At 42.2% G+C, this 27,410-nt stretch overlaps 2 protein-coding genes across 3 annotated transcripts; one reads left to right on the forward strand and one right to left on the reverse strand.

Moving 5' to 3' along the window:
* Nucleotides 1-458: 458 nt before the first annotated feature.
* LOC138615710 (mitoferrin-2-like) lies at nucleotides 459-11,009 on the reverse strand. Its single transcript, XM_069689475.1, has 4 exons — nucleotides 10,596-11,009; nucleotides 5,619-5,847; nucleotides 5,264-5,320; nucleotides 459-3,801 (listed from the first exon to the last, which is right to left on the reverse strand). Exons 1-4 carry the CDS (start codon nucleotides 10,935-10,937, stop codon nucleotides 3,215-3,217), a joined length of 1,215 nt encoding a protein of 404 aa, XP_069545576.1. The 5' UTR covers nucleotides 10,938-11,009; the 3' UTR covers nucleotides 459-3,214.
* Nucleotides 11,010-12,691: 1,682 nt separating this feature from the next.
* Nucleotides 12,692-26,632, forward strand: LOC138615712 (ectonucleoside triphosphate diphosphohydrolase 7-like). Of its 2 annotated transcripts, none has more exons than XM_069689478.1 (14): nucleotides 12,692-12,860; nucleotides 13,750-13,851; nucleotides 13,969-14,154; nucleotides 16,297-16,502; nucleotides 18,443-18,593; nucleotides 19,073-19,176; nucleotides 19,374-19,433; nucleotides 19,926-20,074; nucleotides 20,217-20,383; nucleotides 20,973-21,174; nucleotides 21,500-21,619; nucleotides 21,723-21,808; nucleotides 22,775-22,936; nucleotides 23,407-26,632. In XM_069689478.1, the coding sequence occupies exons 2-14, from the start codon at nucleotides 13,844-13,846 to the stop codon at nucleotides 23,621-23,623; spliced, it is 1,818 nt and encodes a 605-aa protein (XP_069545579.1). In that variant the 5' UTR covers nucleotides 12,692-12,860; nucleotides 13,750-13,843; the 3' UTR covers nucleotides 23,624-26,632. The 2 variants fall into 2 exon arrangements, with proteins under 2 accessions (XP_069545579.1, XP_069545580.1); XM_069689479.1 differs by having other exon boundaries at nucleotides 13,753-13,851.
* Nucleotides 26,633-27,410: the final 778 nt, after the last annotated feature.

Here is a 27,410-nt window from a genome sequence, read left to right on the forward strand (position 1 = left end):
AGACATCATGTTGACTATGACCTTCCAAGGTTTCCTACCTCAACGGAAACACTTTTATAATAACATGGCTAACAGAAATCATAGTGTTCGTTGGTGGGAAGTCAGAGACGGTCAACTTCTGGAAAAATGTAGATGCTTTCTTCATTTTAGAACATTTGGAAGCTTCCAACATTTTTTATGAATGATGAATAAAATAAAATAGCTGCCACGACCAGACAATTACTCCCACATTCTGCTGGAGCCAATGACGTCACTCGTTATTGTACACTTTTTTTTAAATATAAATTAAAACAGACTGAAGTCCGTTCAAATCCGTCCACTCGGTTCCTTCAACTTAAAACACTTAAAAAAAAAAAAAAAAAAAAAAAGTTCACCGTCTTCTCAGGTGGTGCGTGTGGATGTTTTTGTTGCATCTCTGAAAGGAAAGAGGGTGAGGAAAAGTACGACAAGCAGACAAGTTAATGATCTCTCAGCGCTTGGAGAGCCAGCACCAAGAGAAGACCCTGCTTCTGCGAGGAGCTGCCTTAGCGAGTTTATTTACAATTCACAAAATACAGGTGTCGCTTTCCAACAGTGTTCCAGCATTTCACATTAGTGTTGTCGTCGGACAAAACCACCGTTTTCTCTCCCGTTTTCTCTCTGCCTTGCTCTCGTCTTTGGTTTCCCAATTTTGAAACTTTGCTTCACATGAGAAACACCCCAATCATTTTTAAATACCCTTCACGCGGTTCCTTTTTTCCCCTACATACATATGCTTTGTTTGACTTTAAGATGATCCGGGTTTTCCTTTTTTGCTATCATCCAGGTGAGGATTTCATGAGCTACCAAATTTGCGTTTTTACAGCACAGTTTTAATAAACTTTTTACCATTTCATATTTGTATAATTTAAAATACAAGTTAGCTTCAAAACTTAGCTGGGTAGAGATTTTGGGTTTATCTATATTTGCCCACAGTTGTTTATGTTATGTACAATTTCCTTAAGTCTTATGGCTTGAAAACATAAAATACATTTCTATCCGAGGATCTCTGTAATAGTTGTGCGTTGGCTGTTATGGCGGCTAACTGAAGGCATGTATAGAAGTAGTAAACTCATTTTCTGTACTCGGTTCTTTTTTTACATTCTTGTCCTAAATTTGATAAAGAAGCTGCTTTTAAGTACTAGGATGCTGTGTAGTTTGAACATATATTTTAAAACGAATTTCCATCTAAGGTGAACACTTTTGCTTGTTCCGTTTTGTCTGAAACAAAACAAACAATGTTTTTCCGAAACTGTAAATACGCATTGCACTACGGAGTTAGTTTCTAAACAGCCTGCTGAATGAAATAGGAACATTTCCAGTTTGTTGCATTTTGTAAATTAAACTATATTTTGCTGCACTGGATGTTAAAGAGCTCAATAGGTCATACATTCGGCTGGTTTTGAGAAGTTATCTAATTCAAAATGTAACTGCATCAATACGTCACTAATGGTTCACACTCGGAGGAAATGCACACGTGTGCCGAATAAGCACTTAGCTAGTGTAAAGATTCCTACTGTCCTTTAATGAACTCTTATACGTACTCATTTGTATTTCAACCATCTACTTTGTCACTGCGTTTGTTTTTCCTTTGAAGAACAACACAAGCAGCCAGCGGACAACATGGTGAAGCTGTGCCAAGAACAAATCTGCTCAGAGTCACTGCGTAGCTCTATGAAACTGAAGCTCTCTCTCTCTCTCTCTCTCTCTCACTCACTCACTCACTCACTCACTCACTCACTCTCTCTCTCTCTCTCTCTCTCTCACTCACTCACTCACTCACTCACTCACTCACTCACTCACTCACACACACACACACACACACACACACACACACACACACACACACACACACACACACACACACACACACACACACACACACACACACACGAATATTTGAGTATTTCCAATCCAAAACCAATTCTGACTTTCTATTATTGAGAAAATAACCTGTCATCCACGTGATAGAAGGAATTGAGGAATCTCAGGTAAGTCCTCCTTTCGTTCTAAACAAACCTTGTTATAACGGTCTTTGTTTCTTGCTCTGAGTAGAGTTACAGTTTACCTGCACAAGTATCCAAACTGACTTGATATTACTGATTTTGTAATCAAGCACTGTGCAAAAGAGCAACTCGCCACACTGCACACGCTCCCTTTAAAATGTATCCTTCTATATTATTTGGACATTTATAAATAGTAAACATTCTTGGAACAGAGGAATCAAATTCAGATGCTTCTTAATTTGATAAACAGTTTGGGTTCCAAACATTGAACTCTTTCCAAATGTCAGAGTGATAAAAAGAAAATATGTTTAAAGGGTGGAAGCTCTGCAGCCACAAGTTCTTGTATTAACAGAATGATTCTGGATCCTCCAACTGTTTTTCCATTGTTTAGATAGTGGTTGAACAGTGCGCCCCCGTGTGGTCAGGATGTAGTAATACTTTCCATGTAATTCACAACTTCAGTTAAAAGAGAGGAGTAAATGAAGTTTACAGAGCAGTTCATTATTATTTCGGGTCAGGGACATTTTCTGACTCTGCTCAAACACATAGAATCACTGAACCTCATCGTTACAGAGCTTAAAAGGACATTCAAGCATTTTCCCATCAGTGAAGGACTTTTTATCCTTTTGTGGGTATGTTTAAACCAATTACTATTCAGTTAATTAGAAGTTAATGTATACACCCTCCAACTAAAGCTCAAAGAAAACACTTCAATCTCTAAATCATCATTTGTATCTCTCGTTTTTTTAATCCAGTGTGTTGGCCTTAAAGGACAAAATAGAAACATCTAAATTCTTACCAAATGCACTGCAAGAGCATTTCTTATTCATAAGGACTTATTTAGCCGCCATAAATTGTTTCCTTTTTGAAAGCTGATGCAGGAAATTTGTCAAGTTGAACACTATATTAAAAAAAATGGTTGTATCCGGAACCTCCTGCCATTTCAAGGTTTTCTTTTTACAGATGGGTACTGATGGACCTTGTCAACCCCTGATCTACTGAAAGGCTAGTTTTCTCTGTTGTACTTGCCCTCACCTGCCATGAACTAGATCAGACAATTGACTTTTTGCTCAAAGAATCTAAGAGAGCTATTTAAACCTTCAGATGTTTAAAAATCAATACCGATACCAGTGATCAGCGAGGTGCGCGAGACCTTTTTGTTGCCGATACCCAATCTTGTTGCCGGGCGTTTATTTGTCTCCGTCTCGATCGCCACGCAGCCGTCTCTCGTGCTGCCGTTTGGTGATGATGTATTTGAAGAACTCGTAGACGGACCAGCTGATGGCAGTGGAGGGCATCTGGTAGATGATCCTGGCTTGGACACCCTTAAAAAAGGCGGACATGCCGCCCATCCTGTACACCGTCCGAAAAGCCTCGCCCAGACCGGAGATGTGGCGGCTGCTGGGGGCCGAGGCGGTGGCTGCTCCCACCGCTGCGGCCGGGGCCTCAGCCTGGATCACGTGAATAGCTTGAGCCTCCTGTGTGTTGAGGAGGGTCTTGCAGACGTCCAGGGGAGTGGTGGCAGCAGCAGCCAGCGCTCCGGCGAGAGCACCGGACACCACGTGGGAGGAAGGGTTGTACTGTCTGTGAGGGTTGAGGAGCTCCTGGAGGTACTCGTAGGTCATGAAGTGGAGCGCCTGGAAGGGCACGTTCATTGTCAGCTGGGTGGTGTAGCTTCGGTAGAAAGCGGCCGAGCCCTCGTGCCTCAGCAAAGATCCCATACAGTCCAACACGCCGCGGTACGGCGAGTTGAACATCTGCATGCGTTGTTTCACAACTACAGGGAAAAAGGAGGAAGCACACGTCAATTAATCCCATTCAATAAGATAATGATCAAACTCCCTCCCTCCAGTTTCTGTATTCACAAATCCTGTGCGGAGTTGCAGAACTACGATGTTTAGCTTGAGATGAGATAAATGAAGGGATAACTGTAGAGCCATCTTCAATGTTCTTTTGTTCGAACAAGGCAAAACAATGCAGATGATAATTAAAGGTGATTATATATTAAAATCATGTGAAAATGTTTATATTTGTATTGCAAATCTGGTTATTTTTTTCAATAAATGAAAAACAAACTTTTCCTTAATGTAACTTTGTCACTGGGTTGCTGTCGTAAAAGGTTGATGGTCTCAGCTGAGCCTGTAGCTCCACCAAGTGTCTTCATCACAAAAACGCTTCACACACATTTTCTATAATAGTCTTTGAAGGAGGTCGAAAGCTTCGACAAATACACAAACAGTCTTTACTGTGAAAAATGTACCGAACACGACTGAAGGTCCGATTTACTAAAAGTCTGCGTGTGTAAAATCACGTGCAAACTCCACACCAGCCGCAAAAAAAATGTCCAAGCTGATCTACCGACGACGTGCAGTGAGGGTTGCGTCTTTCAAATGTGCAATTTAACACACGTCGTCCATTTTGCATGTTTGCCTGCATGCATATGTAATATTGGGTGTTTGTACTTAAATACTCGGAGGGGAAAAGCAAATACATAAATTTAGCACCAGCAAAGATATTTACTAAACCTGGAAGTAGAAATAGGAGAAGTGATTGTGTGTATTTTAGTACGACTGAAAGGAAGGTATTAATCAGATGTACATCAGGAGAGACGGATGCTCTTATTGTGGTGAGAACTTCTGCGTGAGAACGCAGAGAAACCAAAGAATACGTAGAGAACGAGGTTTTACATCCGTGGAAACATTTTTGGAGATGACAGACGCAGAAATTATTAAGACATTATCGTCTCTCCAGCGATGACATTTCATCTGGACCTGCTGATCAGTGTTTGTTAGAGGATCTCACCCACCGGCCCTCCTTTTATTTGGCAACGTTTTATTGTAAGGTCTTTTTTTCCGTCTAACATCTTGTCATCTACTCATAATTTCATCTATTAATCCTTTTGTTTTTCCCACGACATTGACTTGCTCGCTGATCATTTCCTATAAAGCGTTTCCTTCTTGTTATATTTAGATTCATTAATTTCAACGTTATCAGATTTCCTTTTGCGGTCGTTCTGTTCAAACAGCTGGAATCACTTTAATTTAATTTACCTGATATCAAAGATAAAATGACTCTTTGTAAATCACCCGCAAAACGGGTGCAAAATAAATGTGAAAACTTTTAGAAAAAACACACCATTTAGTAGCCTTTATTTGAGATCTTAGTAAATCAGGCCCTTAGTGTACACGTCAGGTGAGCCGACACACGCAAAGAAGAGGAGGAAGAGGAGGAGGTTTTACCTTCAGCTGGGTTCATCATGGCATCGTGGAGCACTGTGGCCATGCAGCCTGCCACTCCTGCAGAACACAGAAAACTTAAAAGATGTAACAACAAGGAGATCAAGTTTCATCACCTAACTCAAATAAACATCCATATCCAAATTTGCTTCATTAAACATAAAAATGTGTTGTCTGTTGGTATTTTACTCTGCCGTTCACTCCCTTCTATTCATTTTCTCTCTCCCTCAATCATTTTCTTTTAAATTAAATATCTTGGAGCCAAAAATGTAAGCGAGAACACTAAAAATTGTAGCGTCATGAATAAAAAGTAAAACATTCATCTGGATGTGTTCGTGTCTGTTGGGGAGCATCTTACCGTTTGCAAAGTGGCTGTTGGTGCCGGGATGAATAGCGTCACTGAGGGAGAACTTGATCTTCTCGTAGCAAGCGAAGTAGAGAGCGTGAGCAGGTCCCGCCCCCACCGCCAGCACATTCACACCTCTGATTGGCCGCCACACTCCCTCGGTCCGCACGATCTGCCTCAGGGCGTCCATCACGTTCCTGTAGCGCGCTCCCGGCTCGGGGTGGAGGCTCTGCATGCGAGTCTGAGGTAACAGATACGTAAGTAAATCAGACAACGATCCAAATTATGTTCATAGATAGTCTGCAGGGCTCTGAGCCGTAATTCCCCAACGGTGAAGAATTAGTGAACTTTGTAAATTAGGTAACCGGCTTTTGCAATGAGAGCAGGATCACCTTCATTACCAGCATCATTGAAACACATACAGGTACAAATCAGAAGTGTTCAAACACAAGTCCTGATACTCTACCAACCACATGATGAATTGAGTGATGAGCAAAAATAAAAAAAGGATGAGAGCAATACCAAACTTTATGTTGTTGTTGGGGAAGAAGCAGAATTTTTACATTTTGTGATTCTGCAAGTCGCAGCGTTAATGACAAGATATAATCACAAAAGAGGATCTTTCACTGTCAACTTGTGTTTTGATTTAAAAAAGCTCCAGCTGCCGGCACTGACATGATGGGAATCCTTACGAGAATTAGAACTCCTATTACAGTAAACTACACGAGCAACATAAAGACACAAAATAAATGTTGTAATCCGAAAGAGCAGCTTTGGGATAATTAAGTTATTTCTGGTTTAAACAGATTAAACAAAGTCTTGTTTGTGAACATGAATAACTGACTCTGAGAATGAGTGTTGAGTATTATGCCATTATACTGTATATTTCCATAAATGTCATAATCAAATTTATAAGAATTACAAGCCTTTTAATAATTAATTCAGGAGAATTGTGGCTACTGAACTAGTACCACTAGTACGAGTGGTGTCCCATTTCTTTAGGTCAAGATTGTAAACCCTTCTGGCTCTGTTCTGAAGGGCCATTAACCAGCAGAGGGCGCTCCTAAATGAGGGGTCGGGCCACAGGATGGGAAAATGGTATTGAGCCTTAAAGAGTTCATTACTGACATCTGACTATATTCAAGTCACCAACGTAGCAGACAACATACGAGAACCGAGTGCAGTGTGGAACCAGGAAGTGGTGCTAATCCAAACACTCATGGATAAGCAGAACTATTTGCTAAATGTACAACAAACATCATTGAATCTGCACATGGCTGACTAAAGGAACAGATTACCAGAACAGTGAAGAAACTTGCGCAAGGCTGAAATTTGTCATAACATGCAATAGGTGAAGTGCCGGGCATGCACCCTCCCCCTCGGCTGTAATACAGCAGAGCAGCGAGCACAGCTGCCTCCTGCAGGTTTGATGTGGACATTTCCAGCCGCTGCTTCTGGGAAATAGTAACTCACATGGAATGTGCTCAGTCATTCACAAAATAAATGGTGTATTCAAGTCTTGTGTTATTTATGTGTTTAGAGCACTTGAGTGGGAGAGAGACTGCTCAACACAACACACAAATCAGTCTGGAGGTTTCTATCAAAACACAGAATCAGGGGTTCGTAATAAAACTAAATAATACAGAGGGTTATGTGTTCAAGTAATGACTTTTAAACTTGCTTGGTGTGTCTGTTTCACAAATGTTGTCTATCTGAATAACAGACACCAACTTCAGCTATCAACACATTAATCTCTGGAGACTAATCGTCAATCTGGTTTGGACGTTGCTTAGTAACAAATGATCACTGATTGGATGACAAAGAATTAATACCGTTAACATCTAACGTCTATACAGCCTGACGAGTTTTGTCTCTACATAGCAAGAGAACCAATCACAACGTATACAACTCGCTTAATCGACGTGTTTTCTGCAGATGTTACTCCCAAAGTTTTATACAAGAGCAACATTGCATTCGTCTCTGTTTGATGGTAAGTCCACTGTGAGAAGTAGAAAACACATTTATCTGTAAGGCAATAAATGTCTAACAAATATTCAAGGAAATCCGCCCCCTAAACAGACGGGTTTTTGCTGACATTATTGTCATGTGATCTGCCTTCGATGAACTGTTTCTCATTAGCAGGAACCGATCTTCATTTCATTTCCTCGTAGGTTAGAAACAATTCATTATTTATAAAATTATTCTTGAAAAAAAGTAGTATAGGTACAAACTTCGCTTTAGTAATGACTGGGTGATTAGTGCTAATCAAAACCAGACAGGTTGATCCACTACTTAAGCTTTTGATGATTTCATACAAAAATGTGAACGAATTGGGGTTTTAATGGCAAATCAGTGTGTTTGCACTCAGTTACTGCTTTTCAAGACTAAAAATTGTTTTTGTCTACCACCACTGCCCGAAAAGAAGTCATGTGTTGATGTGATAAATAACAGACACATAAACTGGGTCATGGTATGATTACACAGGAAAAAAAATAAATGAGGATATTGAAATACATCCTCGCAACAAATATCTAGTACAGTCCAAAGTAATTGTGGAAATGTAAACTAAATTCCAATACTAAGCTTCTAAATTGTACTTGTATGATCTAAAATGGGCTTTTGGTCATATTCAAGAGGATGAGTTAACACGGGCTCATTCAAGTAAAAAAGAACAAACCAAGGATCATTAATTTACAGTGTTAGCCAACTGGGTGAGATGGCAACAGGAAACTAACCTTGTGAAAAAAAAACTATGGCATACAGGAAGTTGTCTGCAAAACTTTACTGTAATCAAATTCCAAACTGACTTCCTTGAGCTTAAACTTCCTCCTCCTACTTCAACTTTGTGGCTGAGGCAGCGAGCCAGTCTTACTGAAGAAAAACAAAAAAAAAACATCTTTAAAAAAAACCACTCGCCTCTATTTGAGTGATAATTACACCTACAGTTTACTTGTAATGGCTTTCCTTCATTTTGCCAATGTTTTCCGGGTAGAGGTTTTAGAACCTCCCACCCAGCTTAAAGATTTATCTTGAATTTTAGAGTCTTTCTTTATCCTTTTGTTACCAGGTTTCAAAAAAATGAGAAACTGAGAAGTAATAATTACAGTGGGAACATTTCAAATAATATCTGCTTATAACTGCTTGTGACTAATTAGTCTTATAGACATATACTGAATGAGAATTAGAAATAACTATAAGTCTGTCCTCGTGAATGCCCAAACATTTCTAGGAAACAGAAGAGCTAATCGAGAAGGAATTTGTAGTGAACGAGAGCTTTGTTTGATTAATCAACTGCTCCGGGAAACCACAGAACTATTTGGTCCTTAGCTTTTGAGGACAGGACGTCCAAAATAACCGGCTGCATTAAGAGCGCTAGAGTATTTACAGAAATAACGGCTTTGTCTTGATTGCTGCAAGCCTTTTGACTGGTAACACTAATTATATAATCATTCAAACATTTGAATTATAATTCATGTGTTCATGGTAAGAAAGTGTGTTAAAGTGCCAGTTTAAGAGCTTTTCACAAAGCACTCTTGGGTTGAGTTAAGTTTGAGGTTATTGTACAAAATCCAGAAAGACTGAGGCTGAGTTGTTAGTTTGGTGCTACAATTCACAATACTTATTTTCATAAATTTATCTTCACAGTTGGAGTGCATGAAATTGTGTTCCATTTCCCACAACACAAAATAAACAGAAACCCACATATGCCAGAAAAACTTGTTTCCCCAGAATGTTCCTCTCGTCAGCACCGTCTACAATCGGGTTGATTTTCTTACACTGTTAAGAGGCTTTACTTTTTATATTTTTCACTGCCCTGTGGGAAACTGGGTATTCGACACGTCAATGTAAATAAACAATAATTGTTGTCATGCAACACAACAATTAAAGAGTTCAGATTACTAGTCGTGATACAGGTGATTTAAATGAGCAGGTTGAACGTTGAACCTGAACCGAGTCCATTCAAATGGTTTGGTGCAGACGGTACGGTCAGGTTTGACTTTTGTTGGGTGATCATGAAGCTGTCCAGTTATGTCAGAAAGTAACTGTACACTACCACACCTCCTCTGCCAAGCCAACGTGTTTCATTTCCAAAAATGAATTGGTCCAGAGTGTTTAATGTTGGTTTAGTTATCGATTACCCATCTGAGTTACTCAACTTCTAACCTGTCCTCACGTTGAACTTTATCCACATGATCTCCAATGACAGTTTCTCTAAAGTAAAACAAATAAAATAAAAATCAGCAATGTTCAACAGACCACAAGTATCCCTCTTTCTTTTTAACATAACCTGTTGATTTCTGTCTTTGACAAGCTTCTGCTTCATTTGTAGTACATACATATTGCGTCGTCGCCAATATTATACAATTATTTAGTTACAAAACCACAGATGAAAGTGGTCGGACAAAGATTAACGATACGTGGCTCAATATAATGAAACTGGATCTGTGGAAAAAGTCCATCCATCTTAAAACTTTTGCGTATTCCTTCCCAAGCCGCTTTTGCCTGCGGTATCGTAAAGAGTTGATTCAGCATCACATCTGAGAGAAAAACACCATGAAACATTATTTATAACCATGTCCGATAATGGAGGCATGCTAGCCAAAAAGGATACTACTGCTTTTTACCCAACAGGCTAGTTTAGACAGACAGCTAGCTCAGAGACAACTCAACTGCCAAACATAAGAGTTGATTACACCGATATTTGTCTAAATTGAATGCTGAGCGGAGGTCGAAAATAAACACATCGCTTTCAATTTTGGTTTAGACCACCTCGTGTTGCATTGATTGCTGTTTAGGTGACGTTAGTTGGCAAACTGACCTCTGTTAGCCAGGTTACCCCCTGTTAGCTAACGCTAATTGAGTCCGGGCTCGTGTTCAGGCCTCCGTCGGCTGCAGGTTTATGAAGCCGGTGAGCGCGTTCAAAGAGACATAAACAGGACCCGGACACGCGGAAAACACGCGGTGTGTTGTGTTTCGGTGCTTCGGTACCTTCACACAGTCGATGGGGTACATGAGGCAGTGCTCCATGATCCCAGCCACGGCTCCTGCCAGCATGTGTGTGCTGGTCGCTACTCCTCTTGGAAGTCCTTCATAGTCTATTTCTGGCTCGGCAGAGGTCGAAGTCTCCGCAGTGGTCCGAAGCAACACCGGGGCAAACTCCTGCTGCCCCGCCATCCTCGGTGAAAAAGACCCAGCGAATCCCCCTGTGGTGTCCAAGAGCCTTCCGCTCAGCCATCGAAACTCTGCCCCCGCTGCAGCACCCGCGACCCGGCTGTCGACAGCCGGTGTTTCCATGGACGTTCGCCGGGACACGAAACCGTCCGCTTCCATCAAATGAAGACGAGTTTAGTCCGTCAGATCAACACGGACAGACAACTCCGACGGCCCGTCTGTTGGTACACTCCTCCCGGCAGTTTAACTGCGCGGCAAGCGGCTGTGGAGGAGTCCAGGAACCCGGAGACTTCGCGTCATATTTTGAAGTTAAAATTGATTCGACAGTCTAACTGTCAATCAATAATAGCCTAATTTAATTGGCTAATTCAGTATTAAAATGAAGGGGGAGGGTAAAATGGGCGGAGTTCAACCTCGCTGGAGTTTGCCGATTTTGTAACATCAGGAAGTCACATGTACCGGTAGAGTTTTAAACAGGACGTCCCAGGCTGGCTATACAAAAGGGCTGTGAACATGGTTAAAAACGTTGACATGTGTCTATGGTTCATAAAACCCTTCAACAATTCTTAATTTAGGACTGGAATTAGGCTTTAGAGTTAAAAGTCAAAAATATAACAGGCTAACTTGCCCACTTAATTATCTGAGAGTTCACGCTCTTATGCAAAGTTCTTAGTGCAAAGTTAAATTAAGACAAAATAGCCTAACTGTACGCTATAAGTGGTTATATACAGAATATTTTTAATCAGATATAAGAAAACTGTTTTCTGATGGCAATCTGATGTTTGATCAGGAGCCTATATGATAACAGTTTCAGCTGATTGACTTGTTTCATGATGGGCTAACCCCATCTTCTTAGTTAGGCTCTAGCATAGCAAAATATAAGCCAGGGGAAATATTCTTTACTCAAACACATTAGAATTCGTCTTGTTGATAAGTTCAACAGTCTAATCTATTTGTTTTCTTGAAAAGGCTATTTATTTATTTTTTTTGTCAATGTTTTGTGACTGGGCTGGATAAAGTGACAAGTGACCGTGTGGCAATCCACACCATTACTGTAGAGCATTTTATAATTTGGGCATACCTTTCAACATTGCCATAAACCTACTCAAGTTAAAGCCAAGATTTACTTTATTTTCTTCACTGAAGAACGTACTTTAAAGAACAATAATATGTGAGTGTTCAAATACATAACCCATTAAACTATTGAATTATTGATTAATCCCAAAATGTGTCGCCCCTTGGCTAAATGATACAGATGCCTCTGATCAGTCATATCAGTTAATCTTTCAAATTAAAAATGTCCAAAGCAGTGAAGCAGCTGGATATTTTGAGTGTGTCATAAATAGTATCCATATCACTAATGTGACTCTTATTAATCAAATCCAAATTCAAAATCCATTGTTAAAAATATTAGCCTATATTTACCCAAAGACACACTCGCACATGCTTACAAATACACTTTTATACGAGCCCATGAGTTTGCGCAGGATTGTTGGGGAGATAAAAAGCTTCTTCTATACATAAACTGCATTTAAGAAGGTCAACACGGTTCGTTTGGGTTTGGAGTTGCGCTGTTGGTCATCCACGGCTTGGAAATATATTCAGAACCCACTGCTAACATGCTTAACTAATCATTGTTTATGCTTCTACAATGACCTCCTGTAAAAGCTCTTGGGAATATTTAAATGAAAACAAACAAAAATGATGATGATAATAATAGAAAGAAATACTGCCCATGCGAAAATGTAAAATCCACTCAGAAATGGACAAATCTGGGCAATAGGCTATGTATTGTAAACATGTTGGTCACGTAGTGGTGAATATTCCGAGAGTACCTGAAGGCAACATACGTTCGCCTCGCTCCCTCCAGCCCGTTACGTATATGATGACGTACCCAGCGGGCCGACCGGAAGCCAGTTGGATATTTCGGTCATTTCCTCTGCTTCGAGCCGTCGTCTTCTTTTAAATGAATCTCTGTGAGATACAGAAAAAGGGGAAACATTTGTATAATCTTTTCTGTTGAAGAAACGACAAATATCACAGACGGCCATTGTTGTCATGGCGGAGAAGAGGCTCCTGTAGGTAAGTTTGGAGGAGAGAATGACACCATATGGATCCTGTGGCAGCGTTATTACTCGTTCATAAAAACACCGTTAACCGGTTTGTGACGGATCATTATCTATAGATTTAAGAGTAGCCACTGTTGTAGTCAACGTGGACACATATTCAATGTATTTTCTCTGTTGTTTGTTTAGACTGATGGCTATTTTGTTCTTATGACACCGTTTTTGCTTATATAACTGGGAGATTAGCGAGTTCCCTTCTTTATCTTCTTCAGCCTGTAGATATACAAATACCATACGCAAGTTCGGGATAAAGAGGACACTATAAGTACATTATGCTCGTTGCACAGATTGACAGGCCAGAGGAGTAGATCAGTTTACTGATGCAGCAGCAAAGTCACATAAATCATAAAACAAAATTATATTCTTTTCCATATTAAGAGTAAAACAACAAAAATAATTAAGGCAAATAAAACGCATATGCACTGGGCAGTAGTAGTTCGGTCTGCAATCATAGAGACTTCAACTCGTGATTGAGTTCATATGGATTTGTCTATGTATTGTATTGCCTGTCAAATTTCTGTAAATACTGTAGTGAAAGCAGTTTCACAGTTTCTAGACTGTATTACAATGCAAATAACTGTACAATCAACAAACATATATGTATAAATATTTGGGAATGACTTAATTGAGCGGTTCTTATCACAACAGTCAATAAAACCCGCCTGAGAGAGCTGAGACACACTCTGAAAGCTCTGGACTAATAGGTTATCATTGGCCTTTTTTTATTTTTTATTTAGGGTGATACTGATGTTATATTTTCATCTCCTTCATTTTCAGAATATGTGGTCAATAAAATGTGTGTCTTTGTTAAGAAGCCTTTTCTCCATCTTATTCCTTTTGGGCAGAAGAGAAGTCAAAAGTCTGGACAGGATCCTGATCAGACTGCAGCCACCATGAGGTGACAACCGTGGATTCTTGTATTTTAGCTGACGTGGACACATGGCAAGGTAATAAACTGCTAACGACACTGAAGCTGCTGTTGACAAAAATACCTCGCCTGATTAAACTCAGCTACACTCTACAGTCCTTAATGCAGTTCTGCGTTGTGTTTCCTTCCTCCGCAGGATCACTCTGTCCTGCCTGCCGGCCTCTTGGTACTGCAGCGTGTCCCTGCTGTCTCTGGGCTGTGCACCCAGGCAGAGGCTGCTGCTTCTTCTGCTGCTGTTCTTCACCTCCGCCCTCCTTCTCCTGGGAACCTACCAGAGGCAGCTGTGGGTCACCCAGCGACGGCCCGTGGCCCGACTCAATAAGTGAGTGGATGGATATTGTATTTACTAACGATGAAACAAACAGCTGGAGAATCCGGCACGTGCCCGGTTCTTCGGTGTAACCGTCTGTCTTTCAGGTCATTAAGTTTGAGGCAGACAGAGTTTTAAAGTGCTTAAAGGTTTTCTAGTATATAAAAGCTTTTCACTTGTATGCTACTTAAAAAAAATTCCCCTTGGGGATTAATAAAGTAACTACCTAACCTAACCTAACCTAACCTAACCTAACCTAACCTAACCTAACCTAACCTAACCTAACCTAACCTAACCTAACCTACTTTGTGCATGTTGACTGTTTCCATTGACAATGATTTAAAGATCCCAGAGTTGATTTGGTTTGAACAGATTTGTTTTCTGCTGATGTTTTAACTTGTTCGAGAGTTTCATTTGGAGGATTCTGAAAGTGAAATGATCTTCCAGTCAGTGTTGTGTTTTAAAGAAGCAGCACGAAAACACCGTCAGAGTAAACGAGTATGTCATCTTGCAAGAAGGTGAGGCGACGTGCAGTAACGTGCTGTAAGTGTAGGTGCATTTCCATTAATCTGAAACAAACACTGAGGAGATGATATAATGTAGTCATGTTGACCACCTTCTGTTTCAGCTCAAATTAAACTTGGCCTCTCTTCCATGTGAACCTGAAAACACTCGTAGCTGGACTGGAACATTGCTGGTAAACAGTCCCAGCTGATAACCAGCTTCATGATAGATGTTGTCAGAGAGACTGACTGCAGGTGTTCCCTTCAGTAACCAGAGAACAACAGGAACAGGGCGGTTTGATATAGACGGAATAAAATATCGCAACACTTTTGACCAAATATATATATATTAATATTATAGGGATGACTCTTGCTGCATACAAAATATTTACACAATGAGATTTTTGATTAAAAAAAAAAATCATTCGTAATGTGGAAAGAATGGCTTAGTGGGAAAAGATAAATAATAGAACAGGTTGCGGGGCTTTCCATATCACGAGGTGCAGGCGAGCACTGAGGACTATTTGTATTCTCTGCCGTGGAGACTTCAATTGCTGTTTTAGCTGTAAAACAATGGATACAAATATGGAGCATTGAAATAAAAGGCATCACATTCCCGGCAAAATGACTCGATAAGAATTTGATCCACTTCGACTGATAACATTTCGAATGTCTAGAGGATCTGCACGATGGGTTTATTTATCCCCATTTCAGTTAGCAAAGCGAAGTTGTGTGGCTCAGCCGGTGGAAGTCTCCGCTGTCCATGTCCTACCCCGAGATCATCATCAAGGCAGTGAGCATCCATAATGTCACACCAGACGTAAACACTCGTCACGTGTTCCTGTGTAGGTAAAAGTTCAACTTTACAGTGGTGGAGGGTTTTTTTCCTTTTAGAAAAACTTTTTGATGAAGCGAGAGTTTAGAGGGTTAATAAATGGCAGGAGGGGGACTTTCAACTCCAGGAAAAAACAACCCTTATGTCACATCGTAATATTCCAATATCCAAATTCTGAGATGATATCCAGTCTCAAATCATGATGTTGATTATTATATTGATTCATTGCAGTGCCCTAAATATAAATACACCGATGACTGAGAAAGATGTAAACACGCTGTGTAGTTTTTTTGTATGAATTTTACAACATTTAGTTGAAGTAAAGTTTAAAGGGAGGAGACGGGACATGTGTTTTTCACGCTTTTACATAAACACTGAGATGTGTGATCACTTCTAGATCTCCTGGCACCTCAGATGTTTTTATATCTGCTTTTGCTCGAGGAGCATTATAACGCACAGTGTGAGTTAAACATGTACGCCTGACTGTTGTGGTGCTGCACAGGAACGCACTTTTTTTCACAAGATACAGAGGATGGTTTGAAAATGTAACATCTATGAACGACAAAATACATTTAGGCCTGAATAGGAGGATCATTTTGCGAAAGAACATTCACTGTGATGTTCACGGATATGAAACATTTCTATTTTAGGGTTTGTTGCTGTCTTGATTTGTGTAGAAAGGAGTCGAGATACTGCCCGACTGCTAATAAACACCATCCGGCTTTTGTGTGTTGTTCTGGTCTCTCGTGCCGACTCTGTTCGCTGTGCAGGAGTCCAGGATGTTCTTCATGTCTCAATGTGTCTGTTCTCCTTCAGATACCTCTCCATCGGTGAGTCCATGGAGGCCACCGACATCCTCAACTCTGCTCTGAATTATGGGATCGTGGTGGATTGTGGCAGCAGTGGCTCCAGGGTCTTCGTGTACTACTGGCCCCCCCACAACGGGAACCCCCACACCCTGCTGGACATCCGACAGATGAGGGACCGTGACCGCAAACCTGTCGTCAAAAAGATCAAACCCGGTGAGGAAGTGGAGCTCAGTTGTAGCAGCATTTTCTTTTTTTTCTTATATCATCATTCTAACATTTCTGTAGTTATATTTCTATAAAACTGCGTTTGTCCTTTCTAGTTAAAATATGTAAGATTTTACAAATCCATCCTTTAACATCTTGTTGTGCAATAAGCGATAGGCAGACAGAGCTTTGCTCTCGGCTTGCTGAGGACTTTAATGTGTACATTCATCCATGAATGTGTCTACTGTCTTCAACTGTAGTTCCTTTGTGCAGCGCTGACTCATCATTCCCACTGCACGCTGTGAGAGAATAGAGAGCACTTTTTAATCAAGACTCAGTCGAACCAAAAGCAGCAGCTCTCAGTTGGTGTGTTTATATTTCAGTACTGATGAAACCTCATACCATAAATATATGTGCAGCAAAAGCGATGGTGAAAAATTACAAAGTTCTGCAGTGATTTGGTGAAACATTGTCTCTGAAACTCGTTGGAACCGTCCCAGCTTTTTTTTTTTAACAGATTTCATTGAGCACAATGAAACCACTGAGACGCCGTCGGGTACTCACAACCTCCTCAGTGCTGTCGAACATTTGTCCGCCCGCAGGAGGACTGTTACTGTTCACCGCCGGCCCTTTGGGCTCGCTGCCACCGAGGTGAAAGACAGAGTGTGAGAAAGAGATAAGAGAGAACACGCATGGAAAACAGAAAGTAGAACGACTCTGATAGCTGTTTTATTTTACAGATTTTTACCTTCAACTGTTTTGAAGTTGCTCGTTAAATCTTGTGATCCGATATTTGTCATGAGTACTTTTTCTTTTCATTAATTAATCAGATCAGGGATCAGCTCAGTCCCAATGGCTTTAATCTCAGATTAGATACACAAGTTTAGCTCGGGGGGGGAGGGGGGAGGGCAGCGGTTAAAGGCTACGTGGCACTTTGAACCCTGGAACATTACATTCTGTCACGATCGTTATGGATGTTCACGTTTTCATTGCTCACAGTGAGGTCAGCATGATAATGCTGTTAGTGAGATATCAATATCACCGTCATTAGTTTTGGCAGGTCAAGAATCTACATTAATTGGTTGTTATTTTTCCTTTTATTTTAATAAATGCCCAGCTGATAAACCAGGTTGCCTGATATTATTATTGTTATCGTTATTATTATTAACTTATCACAGACATTTCTGTGTTTTCAGAGAAACTAGGAATGAAAATGTGTTCGTGAATACACAAGATGAAATGGGAACAGATTTGTCTGTTTTACATTTGTGTCTTTTTACGACTCATCGACCCCAGTTCACTCTCATCTTATCTTGACACCACTAAATAGAGTTTTTATTTCAATGTGTGCTTTATAATTCTTACATAAATTGAGCTGACTACAATCATTTTGCCGAATCATTAGAATGGTTTAATTTAATCGATATAAAAACTTCTGGATGTGAACTGACACGTATTTCATATTTCCATCACGAGTTTTGCGTTGTTTTCAACAATTTCAAGGTTTGACTGGCGCGTTTTAATAAGCTCATCTCTCTCCTTCTCTTGTCTGGTGGAACAGAGGTGGAAATGTAGCACCTGTGATATCGATTGTTTTGTTTAACTACTGATATTCGACCGACCGCATTTCAATGAGCATCTGCTGACCTTCACATCTTGGATTAACATCTTGGTGTTCACGGCACCGCTGGGAGCACAATTTAAAATTTTCAGCCAAATGAAACAAAAGGTCCGATAACTCGGGGGATGCAATTTGTCAGATTTGCGGCAAGAAGATGACGGTCAAAGAAAAATGAACAGAAAAGATAACAAATAATTAGAGGAAACGAATCATAAATGAGGCATTTTAATGAGCTTCCTATGGTTCCAGCTTTATCTATATAATTGGACGTCTTCTGTCTGTTTTGTAGCTGGTTGTACCGCACTCATACATGTGTGTGTTCTGTCAGGCATCTCCACGCTGGCAAACACACCGACCCACGCCAGCGGCTACCTCCAACCTCTCCTCAGCTTCGCTGCTGCTCACGTCCCAAAGAACAAACACAAAGAGACGCCGCTCTACATCCTCTGCACCGCGGGCATGCGGCTGCTGCCCGAGAGGTAGACACAGCGGCATGTGATACTGCAGTGGGCACCAGTTTTTAACCCACCGATCACTTCACGTAAATTGTAGAGTTTTTTTTTTCCATCAGTTTGTGGTTTTGTCTTTTAAAAGACATTCATTTTTTAATTTGTGAATTTGGTGATGAAAACTTGCCTCTTTGTTCTTCTCTTCGTGTGTCATGTTCTCTTTGTGTGACTGAAGTGTTTGTGTCTTTGATTTAAAAGTGTTCGAAAGTCAACTTTCACCTTATTTTAGGTCATAAATATCATATTTTATCATAAAACAAATTACAGAACATGGAAATATAACATCTTCTTAAAATACTTTATTGATTTTTTAAGAATCGGTCTCAACAAAAAATGATTTATGAGTTTGGTATTTAATGTAAAGCTATTATTTTCAACTTCCCTGTTCTCCAACTAAATGTTTTATATGCTTTAAATCTCTAAGTTTCATGCTTTACTTCTATATGTAGCCAGCAGGCGGCCATCTTGGAGGACCTGGTCACTGATGTTCCCGTGGACTTTGACTTCCTGTTCTCCCGTTCGCATGCTGAGGTCATCTCTGGGAAACAGGAAGGTGAGGTGATGCTTGGTTACTGTCGTGCGTTATTTGTGCCTGAATATGGTTTTGGTCAGTAGATCAAGAATTATGGGAATGAAAGAGTCACTCTACGATGAATTATTCTTCAACCTGGCATTTCTAACTGTTGCCTGCCTGTTTTTTTGTGTGTCTCCCCATCATGTTTGTGATGACGCGCTCCTGTTCCTCTGAAGGAGTGTACGCATGGATTGGCATTAACTTCGTGTTGGGCCGCTTCGATCATGCTGATGAGGGTGAGTGTGAAAGCGCGTCTGAAACTGACACTTTCAATTCAATTCAACTTTATTTATATAGCGCCAAATCACAACACAGGTTATTTCATGGCACTTAACACATTAAAGTCCTTACAGCAAGACTTTACAATATTATACAGAGAAACCCAACAATTCAACAATTCCCACATAAGCTAGGAGGGAAAGAAAACCCTCCTCTTTAAGGGAGAAAAACCTCCAACAGAGGGAAGAAAAACTCCCTCTTAACAGGAAGAAACCTCCGACAGAACCAGACTCAGAGGTGGGCGGAGCATCTGCCTCGACCGGTTGGGGTGAGAGGAGAGCAGAGAAAGAAAAGGACAGCATAGAGATCCAAGAGAAGAACTGTTGGTGGAGACGACAAGCGCAGGGCCGAGACATGCAGCTCCATGACGGGACATCTGCAAAAGATTAAGACACTTAACGTTTGTTTTATGTTGCGCTTGATTCAAAATTGTTCAAATGTTTTTTCAGAGGACGCCACGGTCGAGGTGACAACAGGTTCACAGAACCAGCAGCCAATCAGCAGGCGGCGCACAGTGGGCATCATGGATATGGGCGGCGCTTCACTTCAGATCGCCTACGAGGTGCCCGGTGCCATCACCTTCAACTCGCCTCAGGAGGTGCGGACGTGCAGGGAGACCTCAGTCCCTACGAGGAGAAACTGTGAAAGCGATTTCTTCCTCTTGACGTGTTCAGTCTGCGTGTCCGTCCGGAGAGCTGCTCTCGTCTGCGGTGGTGAAAGCCGTCCCGTGTGTTTTTCAGGAGGAGGCGGGGAAGAGCGTCCTGGCGGAGTTTAACCTGGGCTGCGATGTGGAGCACACGCAGCACGTCTACCGAGTCTACGTCACCACGTTCCTCGGCTTCGGAGGAAACATGGCCAGGCAGCGCTACGAGGACCAGCTGGTCAACAACACACACGGCAAGAACAGGTCAGACACGCACACATATTTTGTGTCACGTAGGGCTACTTTTTTATATTCGAACTGCTACGCGAAACATTTAAAAACTCGACCTTTGATAACTTGCTTATTATAATTAGAGAGCAAAGTCTAGATGATTGGTCGCCTCTCAAGCCATTTATTTCATTTCATGTTATTCAAAATCAGGACTTCATCTCTCACAGTCAATGTTTACTTCTGTATTTCTTTTAGTCTTAACTGAAGCTTGTAAAAATGTTGTTACTTTTCTTTGGGCATTTTATTGCTTCCAACATCAGGCGGTGTGAGAGACTAGAACTTCCAGAACTCTCCTCCTGGTTCATGCCAGACGAACACTTATTGTCTTTGAAATCCAACCAGGTGTCACATTATGTAAAATATAGTTTACATGCAGGGTAGTGCCGGCAGTCAGTGGATTATGACAATTATATGAATAGATATGGTTATTGAGTCTTGAACCGATGAAGTGATTTCCTTTAAAATCTCTGCTAAAGACAGATTGTAACTTCTAAACTTCTTTCTCCCTGGTTTAGTTCATTTGCTCTCATGTGGATTGGTCAGCAGAATTTTCTTTTCTTAGGTTTCTCACCAGTCAGACAGGCCTCGGCGAGGACAAACCGTACCTGGACCCCTGCCTGCCGGTCGGCCTGTCAGACACAGCTGTCCGCGGCAACCACACGACGTACCTGAGGGGTCAGGGTGACTGGACCCGGTGTCAGGAGGCTGTACGACCCTTCCTGGGCCTCCACAATGGCACCATGTCACCAGGGGGCGTCTACCAGGTAGGAAGCTTTATACCAATACAAAGCTTTTATGAAGCATGAGCTATTCGAGGTTTGGTGCAAGTAATGTCACTGAAGTGCATAATGTTGCCAAAAAAATAAATAAATAATGAAACGCAGATTAGACCTTGAAACAAGTGGGCTGTTAGGAAGTCTAAACAAAACCGTGTTCATTGTGATGCATCGCCTTCATTAAATATTCCGTTTTAAAAGTGAGCGCTGTATTGATGAACTCGTATTGAAGTCACAGCTCATTAAACAGTCATTAAATGAATCCTTCACAAAGCAGAAAGGCCAAAAAATAACGTTTGATGATTTTTTTCAGGCTCCCATCAACTTCAGCAACAGCGAGTTCTACGGCTTCTCCGAGTTTTATTACTGCATGGAGGACGTGCTGCGGATCGGAGGACCGTACAGCAGTGAGAAATACTCCCAAGCTGCGAAGGTACCCAACACACACCGGCTTCTCCGTGATTAACTTGGAAGACAATTGTAGGAAATATGGTGTTTTACTGATTTTTGTTTCATTGGTTTTGGTTCATTAACAGGACTACTGCTCCACCAAGTGGTCGACACTGAAACAGCGTCTGGACAACCAGCTTTTCTCTCAGCAGGCCGACATCACCAGACTGAAGTAAGTTCACCGTCTGTCTTCATCTGGACTCAGAGTCGCTGCTACAAAACAATACAGCGTGTGAACGAAGCAAAGCTTTCATTGCGTTCTGTTGAGTTTGGGTTTCTGCAGGTGAGCCCGCTTCATGTTCTCTGTCCAGCTTTGGCGGTTGGCCCTCGTTATGCTAAATACCGAGTTCAACTTCTTTATGTTTATATAACCAGAAAAACACACACCTCAACTGTGGCGTCCTCTGAGAATATGTCCCCTGTGTGTCTCGAGTTTTTACCCTGGAAATGACGAACAACAGCTTTCATGAACTTGATATCTCAATAGTAGGTTGAATTATTGTTCCTATATCAGTTATAAATCTTATCATCTTAAAGTTAAACAGTTTTTATTTTTTATTTTAAGCCCTGCAGATTACGTTGATGCTGTGCATTTATTTAGTCCTCAAGTCAATAGTTGGACTTTAAACCGTCTGCAGATTCTCCACAAGGAGGCGCAGTTCAGCCATTATCAGACCCCTCCAGCGCCGATAAGAAAGCAAACAACAACCACAGACGTAAGAACGACAACTGTTGTGTCTAGATTTGTATAACTGTAACAAATGTTCGCAAAACTCAGTTTAAAAAATGGACGTCACAAGTGGATGTAAAACACTCAAATATTCATTCAGTGTAGCTGCTGGCTCTAAATGAGTTTACCATGTTTTAAAATCTGTTAATCTGTAATACAATGTCAAACATTGTGCTTTAAACACACACAAACTGCAGCTTTAAAAAAGAAACGCAACTGCTGGTGGCAAATGTCAAAATTGCAACTTGTTCTTTGCCTGTAGGTGGTGCACTTTTGCACGGTTCCATCCGCAGCTGCAAATCTGACCTGCTGCCTAAAGATGCTGCAGCTGGAGCTGCTGCAGGTGCAGCTGTGCATTTCCAGATGCTCGCTCTCGCTGACCCACTGTTTCCGCTCCTGTTACGCCAGGTATCAGTGCTTCAAGTCGGCCTGGATGTACGAAGTGCTGCACTCCGGTTTCCGTTTCCCCCCCGACTACCCGAGCCTGAAAACTGCCCAGCTGGTTTATGACAAGGAGGTCCAGTGGACTCTGGGGGCCATTTTGTTCAAAACCCGCTTCCTGCCTCTCAGGTGACTCGACATTTACAAAAATCTTCCCATCAAATGTATCATGCTTTGACTCTGTGAGCTCATTAGTTGGACGTCAACTTCTCCTGTTGTCCTTTCCAGCTGTGGGTTTGTCCGTGAAACGGATCACAAATATGGACATCCACAAAGAAAACCTAGCTCAGGTCCACATTCTGCCTTTATCCTTCCTATCCACTAAAATCAACTTTTAGCGCTTTTATATTTCACGATGGGACTGAAATGAAACGGTAAATATTTAATCAGGCCGTGCGTGACGTATCCCGTCCAACTGATCTCTCCGTTTTGAAGTGGTTTTGAATGCACCCTCCCCAAAAAAGAGAAGCAGAACGCTGCTTCTGCCGTCACGTCCATTAGTCAGGATTTGTTTTTGGCTGGAACATGTGCTGGTCTGTCTGTTCACGTCTTCCTCTGCCCCCCCCCACCTCCCCCTCCCCACCCCCGTGTTTCTCCAGGGACCTGCAGCAGGAGACGTTGCGTCAGAACCACCCCAGCTGGCTGCGCTCTTCGTTCGTCTACAACCACCACCTGTTCTCGCTCTGCATCCTGGTGGTGGTGCTGGCCATCCTGCTCTACATCCTGCGCCTGCGGAGGATCCACCAGCGGGAGCAGCGGCAGGCCGACGCACTCAACCTCCTCTGGGCGGAGGAGGGAGAGGCGCTCCTCCCCTGACCGACGCCCTGTTGGCGACGGGAGGCTCCAGACGGACGACCCGCAGCGAGCTACGTCCTCCGCACCGCGTTCGACTCGCTCGCATCCGAATCCCAGCGGGACGGACTAAAGAACGGGAGCGTGGAAGGACAGATAAGGAACCCAGAATTTATTCACCAGAGACGCGGGTGACTCGATAGTGTGGAAAAACATGTCAGCGCAGAGCCTGTTTAATGAGCCTGCAAATCAAACTCCTGTGTTCTTTGATCGTGCAGCTTTAAACGCGGAGCCCGCCTCACGCTGGGAAGATGTTCTCTGGAATTCACTTTCTTCTTTTCCGTGACAGCTTCGGATGAAAAGAGTCGCCGAGCGTGACGGGATCAAACCGCTCTCGCGGATCTTGTTTCTGGAATCACGACAGTCTGGGCGTCGCGCGACGGGACGTCTCCGCCGCACAGCGAGGAGGCACACGTGGCGACGATGTCCGGCGGAGGCACTTTCAGAGGTGTTCGGGATTTTCAGGAAATTTCACCGAAAGGGAGCAAAAGCAGCCACCTGTTCGCCTCTGACCCCGTTAGGATCTCTTGTTTAAAGTATCGCAACTTCACCTCACGACCTCCAGACAAACCCAGTCTCAGCTGTACTGATTAAGATTAAGGCATGCTACCCTGCTGGTATAAGCTGCGCACACGTCACATGACATCAGAGACTCCCGCGTGTTCATGTCATTTGACAACTCCAGACAGATGACTGGCTGCACAGTTGTTCATTTTAGGTTTAATTATCTTCAGTAATGGACTTTGGCTGAACCGAGTCATCCGTATTTGTTTACAGACATTTAATGAACATGACCGCACATTAAAACAGAGTTGAGCTCGTGCCCAGTTTAAGTGTAATCCCGGCAGGACGTCCGTGTTGCGCTGGAGCGCCAGATGTTTATGTGGACCACCCATTGTGGTACATTAACCACTGGATGGCGTACAGAACATGCGACTGTACAGCGACCTCCATGCCTCATTTACTTTTGAACTGGGATTTCTGAGAGCCCCCCCACCCCCCCACCCTCCCCGAAAAAAGAAAAAAAAGAAAAAGAGGAATGATGACGGTGTCGTTTACAAGTGACTCCGATATCACACCAACGCAACATAACAAGCGAAACATTAGCATGCTCATATTTGCATGTTAGCACGGTGATGGGACTAAAATGGAGGCGTAATGGGGTTGTTGGCATGTTACCATGCTCATGTTAGCCTTTCGATTTAAAGCCCCGCTGACTTGAAGGAGCTGAGACCGACTCGCCTTTGATTTAAACTACAATGAGTCGTTTCCCTTCGGCGGCACGCTGAAGACAATCTTGGTCGTCAAATTGTAAAACGGCAAACATCTCTTTGGTCAGTTGTTGGCTGCCAGAGAATCTGTCACAATCTGTCAGTTTATGAAGACTTTGACCGATGTCTTTTTATATTTGCTAAACTGCACTTTCCCAGGCCTCTTAATCCATCATTTGCGTCGACTCGTGTCTCACGGGCCAGTGTTTCCTTCCCTTTCACAAGTACAGAGCATGCGACTCTTTGCTATCTGCAAAATCACATCCCCAACATGACGTAAAACAAAGAAAGCAAAGGTGAAGAAGCTGTTTTCTTAAATGGTGGCTATCGGGTGGCGTTGCAGCTGAGTGTGAGGTGACACCACAGCGGGCCGGCCTCATGAGCTCAGCAGCACCTTTCTGCCCTCAGATAGTATTTCACGCACACTTCTGTCTATCCAGATGGGACAGATTCCTCGAAAGCAATCCTGCAGACCGATGATGTCATCTGCTGAGCTCCGGCCCCAGATTTGTGCTTTGATACTTGAACGCCACATTTGTCCTACCAAGACCGCGCAGATCGTTATCACAGGAAAAAAAAAAAAACACAAGAGAGAGAGAGGCGTTTTATCTGAAACAAGCCGGGTGATCTGCTCGGCGTCTAGTTGAAGGCGCTGAAAGCAGATCAAGAACCCCGGGGGCCTGATTTAAACAGATGTCGACACAATAACTCAGAGAATGGGATGCAACTTGTGCCTCCGGCTGAACTGGACGCTCGGTCATGGCAAAAAAAAGTACAGAACAGATCTCAGTACGTGTATCCAATATGCTTTTCCAGATGAACTACTTGAAAGCCATTTTTTGAGGATAAAAGCCTTACTCTGAGGAAAAAGAGTCCTTTTTGTTTCAGTCTACTGTATTCTACAGCTGTAAAAAGAAGCCACTGTTTTGTTTTCGGGAGTCTCGGCATCACGTGCCGACGGACGGATTCAGCTGAAACTTCTCGAGGAGTTATAGAACGCGTCAATCCCACAGCGGGAGATGGTTTTTAATGCTCAAATTTGCGATTCAGTGTTAATCGAAGTGGCTTCAGTCAGAGACGTGGGACATGACTCATCGAACTTAACGATGACGACTCCATTGCTTCAACAGAAACGGGTGCAGCGGAAGCTGTGCTGTGGTGCTCATGTGAATGTTTTGTCGGTAAGAGAAACGGTTTGTGAAATTTGAAAATGTAAATATCTTGTAGACACACTCGTCCTCTTTTCTTCTCCTGACGCAGATGAGTTCTGACGTGTAGTTGTCAGACTGTCGGTGTGCGTTTGTAACCTTTATCTTCAGAAATCCTTTTTCCACTCGGGAATCCAACAGGAGCTTCTGACACTGCAGCCAGAAGTCTGCAACCAGAGTCCCGACAGAGTTATTTCTGTCTTATCTCTGGTCTCTTCACATACCTTCCAGAAAACAAGATGCAAACCTCTTTGTGATCCATCCTGATGTGGATTTTACGATTCCTGCTGCTTCTCTCTTGTTCTGACTCCTGGTAAAGGACCAATCGTTGACTGTTTTTTGTTTTTGTTTTTTTCCAGAGCTGGGCATTGTGCAATGTTGAACAGTAATTCACTGAATGGACACTTGATTTTTATGTTTTTAATTGAGGTACCTTTAACAAATGTGAACGAGATCATTTCCAATCCAATAAAAAGGTCCTTTTGTAATACAAATGGTTGTTTGTTGTTAGTTCTGCGTGTTGTGTAGCTGTTGGGAAAATCTACAATTAGAGAACTCATGAGCAGTAAGACCAAGAAGGGAGATTGTTTTGCAGTCAAGACTGAACAATGAGGCTCAGCAATGCTGCTTGTTTCGAGGAGGAAATGTTTCATTAGGAATGTTTTTATTTCGGGTTTTAGAGCTTGAGGAGTCGTCCCCTTCCTTCAGTGACGGCAGGATTTGTGAGTGTGGCGGATCTGAGCAGCGGCCGTAGGATTTGGATTCGGAAGTAACTCTCAAAAATGTCTAAATGGAAAAGAAAATTAGAAAATGTCTCGGCAAAAGGCATTCATCTCAAAGAACGATAGCACAAGCTAACTTATCGAGCAAAGTATTCCACAAAAACATCTGAAACTAAAGATATTCAGGTCAAAATGAAGAAAAAAAAGTATGTGGAGACCCATTCACTGAAGACATTTTCAGAACGTTGAGGCTTTGAATGAACCAGTTTCTATGACGGCTGTGGTGAACAATTCCTCCGCGTTTGGACAAGAGGAGCTTTGACTTCATGGACGTATAGAGTCGATGAGCTGGCATTTTCTTTTCTCGGGTGTTCTGTAGGATTTAGATCGGATGGGTTTTCGGCTCGTTTGCCCTGTGTGTGTGTTGCTTGAATATGTTTCGTTCTGATTATTACAAATTGCATCCTAAATACCTCTTTACACTTCAGAGTCCACGATTCCATCAAATAAATACAAGTTCAGCTCCACCACAGGAAGAGAAGCAGCCCCA

The sequence above is a fragment of the Brachyistius frenatus genome, unplaced genomic scaffold, assembly GCF_029030835.1.
Source record: "Brachyistius frenatus isolate BFR_SWC_R1_liver_20210118 unplaced genomic scaffold, ASM2903083v1 Contig_7, whole genome shotgun sequence".
NCBI lineage: Eukaryota > Metazoa > Chordata > Actinopteri > Embiotocidae > Brachyistius > Brachyistius frenatus.

What these genes read in the sequence shown, in the direction of transcription:
- LOC138615710 (XM_069689475.1), bottom strand. Translation starts at nt 10,937, where the DNA reads ATGGAAGCGGACGGTTTCGTGTCCCGGCGAACGTCCATGGAAACACCG. An exon ending in ACCCCATCGACTGTGTGAAG is followed by an intron (nt 5,848 to 10,595) that starts GTACCGAAGCAC and finishes CTGTTACCTCAG; the next exon opens with ACTCGCATGCAGAGCCTCCA. An exon ending in CAACAGCCACTTTGCAAACG is followed by an intron (nt 5,321 to 5,618) that starts GTAAGATGCTCC and finishes TGTGTTCTGCAG; the next exon opens with GAGTGGCAGGCTGCATGGCC.
- LOC138615712 (XM_069689478.1), top strand. An exon ending in CGTCAAAAAGATCAAACCCG is followed by an intron (nt 16,503 to 18,442) that starts GTGAGGAAGTGG and finishes GTGTTCTGTCAG; the next exon opens with GCATCTCCACGCTGGCAAAC. An exon ending in AACACACACGGCAAGAACAG is followed by an intron (nt 20,384 to 20,972) that starts GTCAGACACGCA and finishes TTCTTTTCTTAG; the next exon opens with GTTTCTCACCAGTCAGACAG.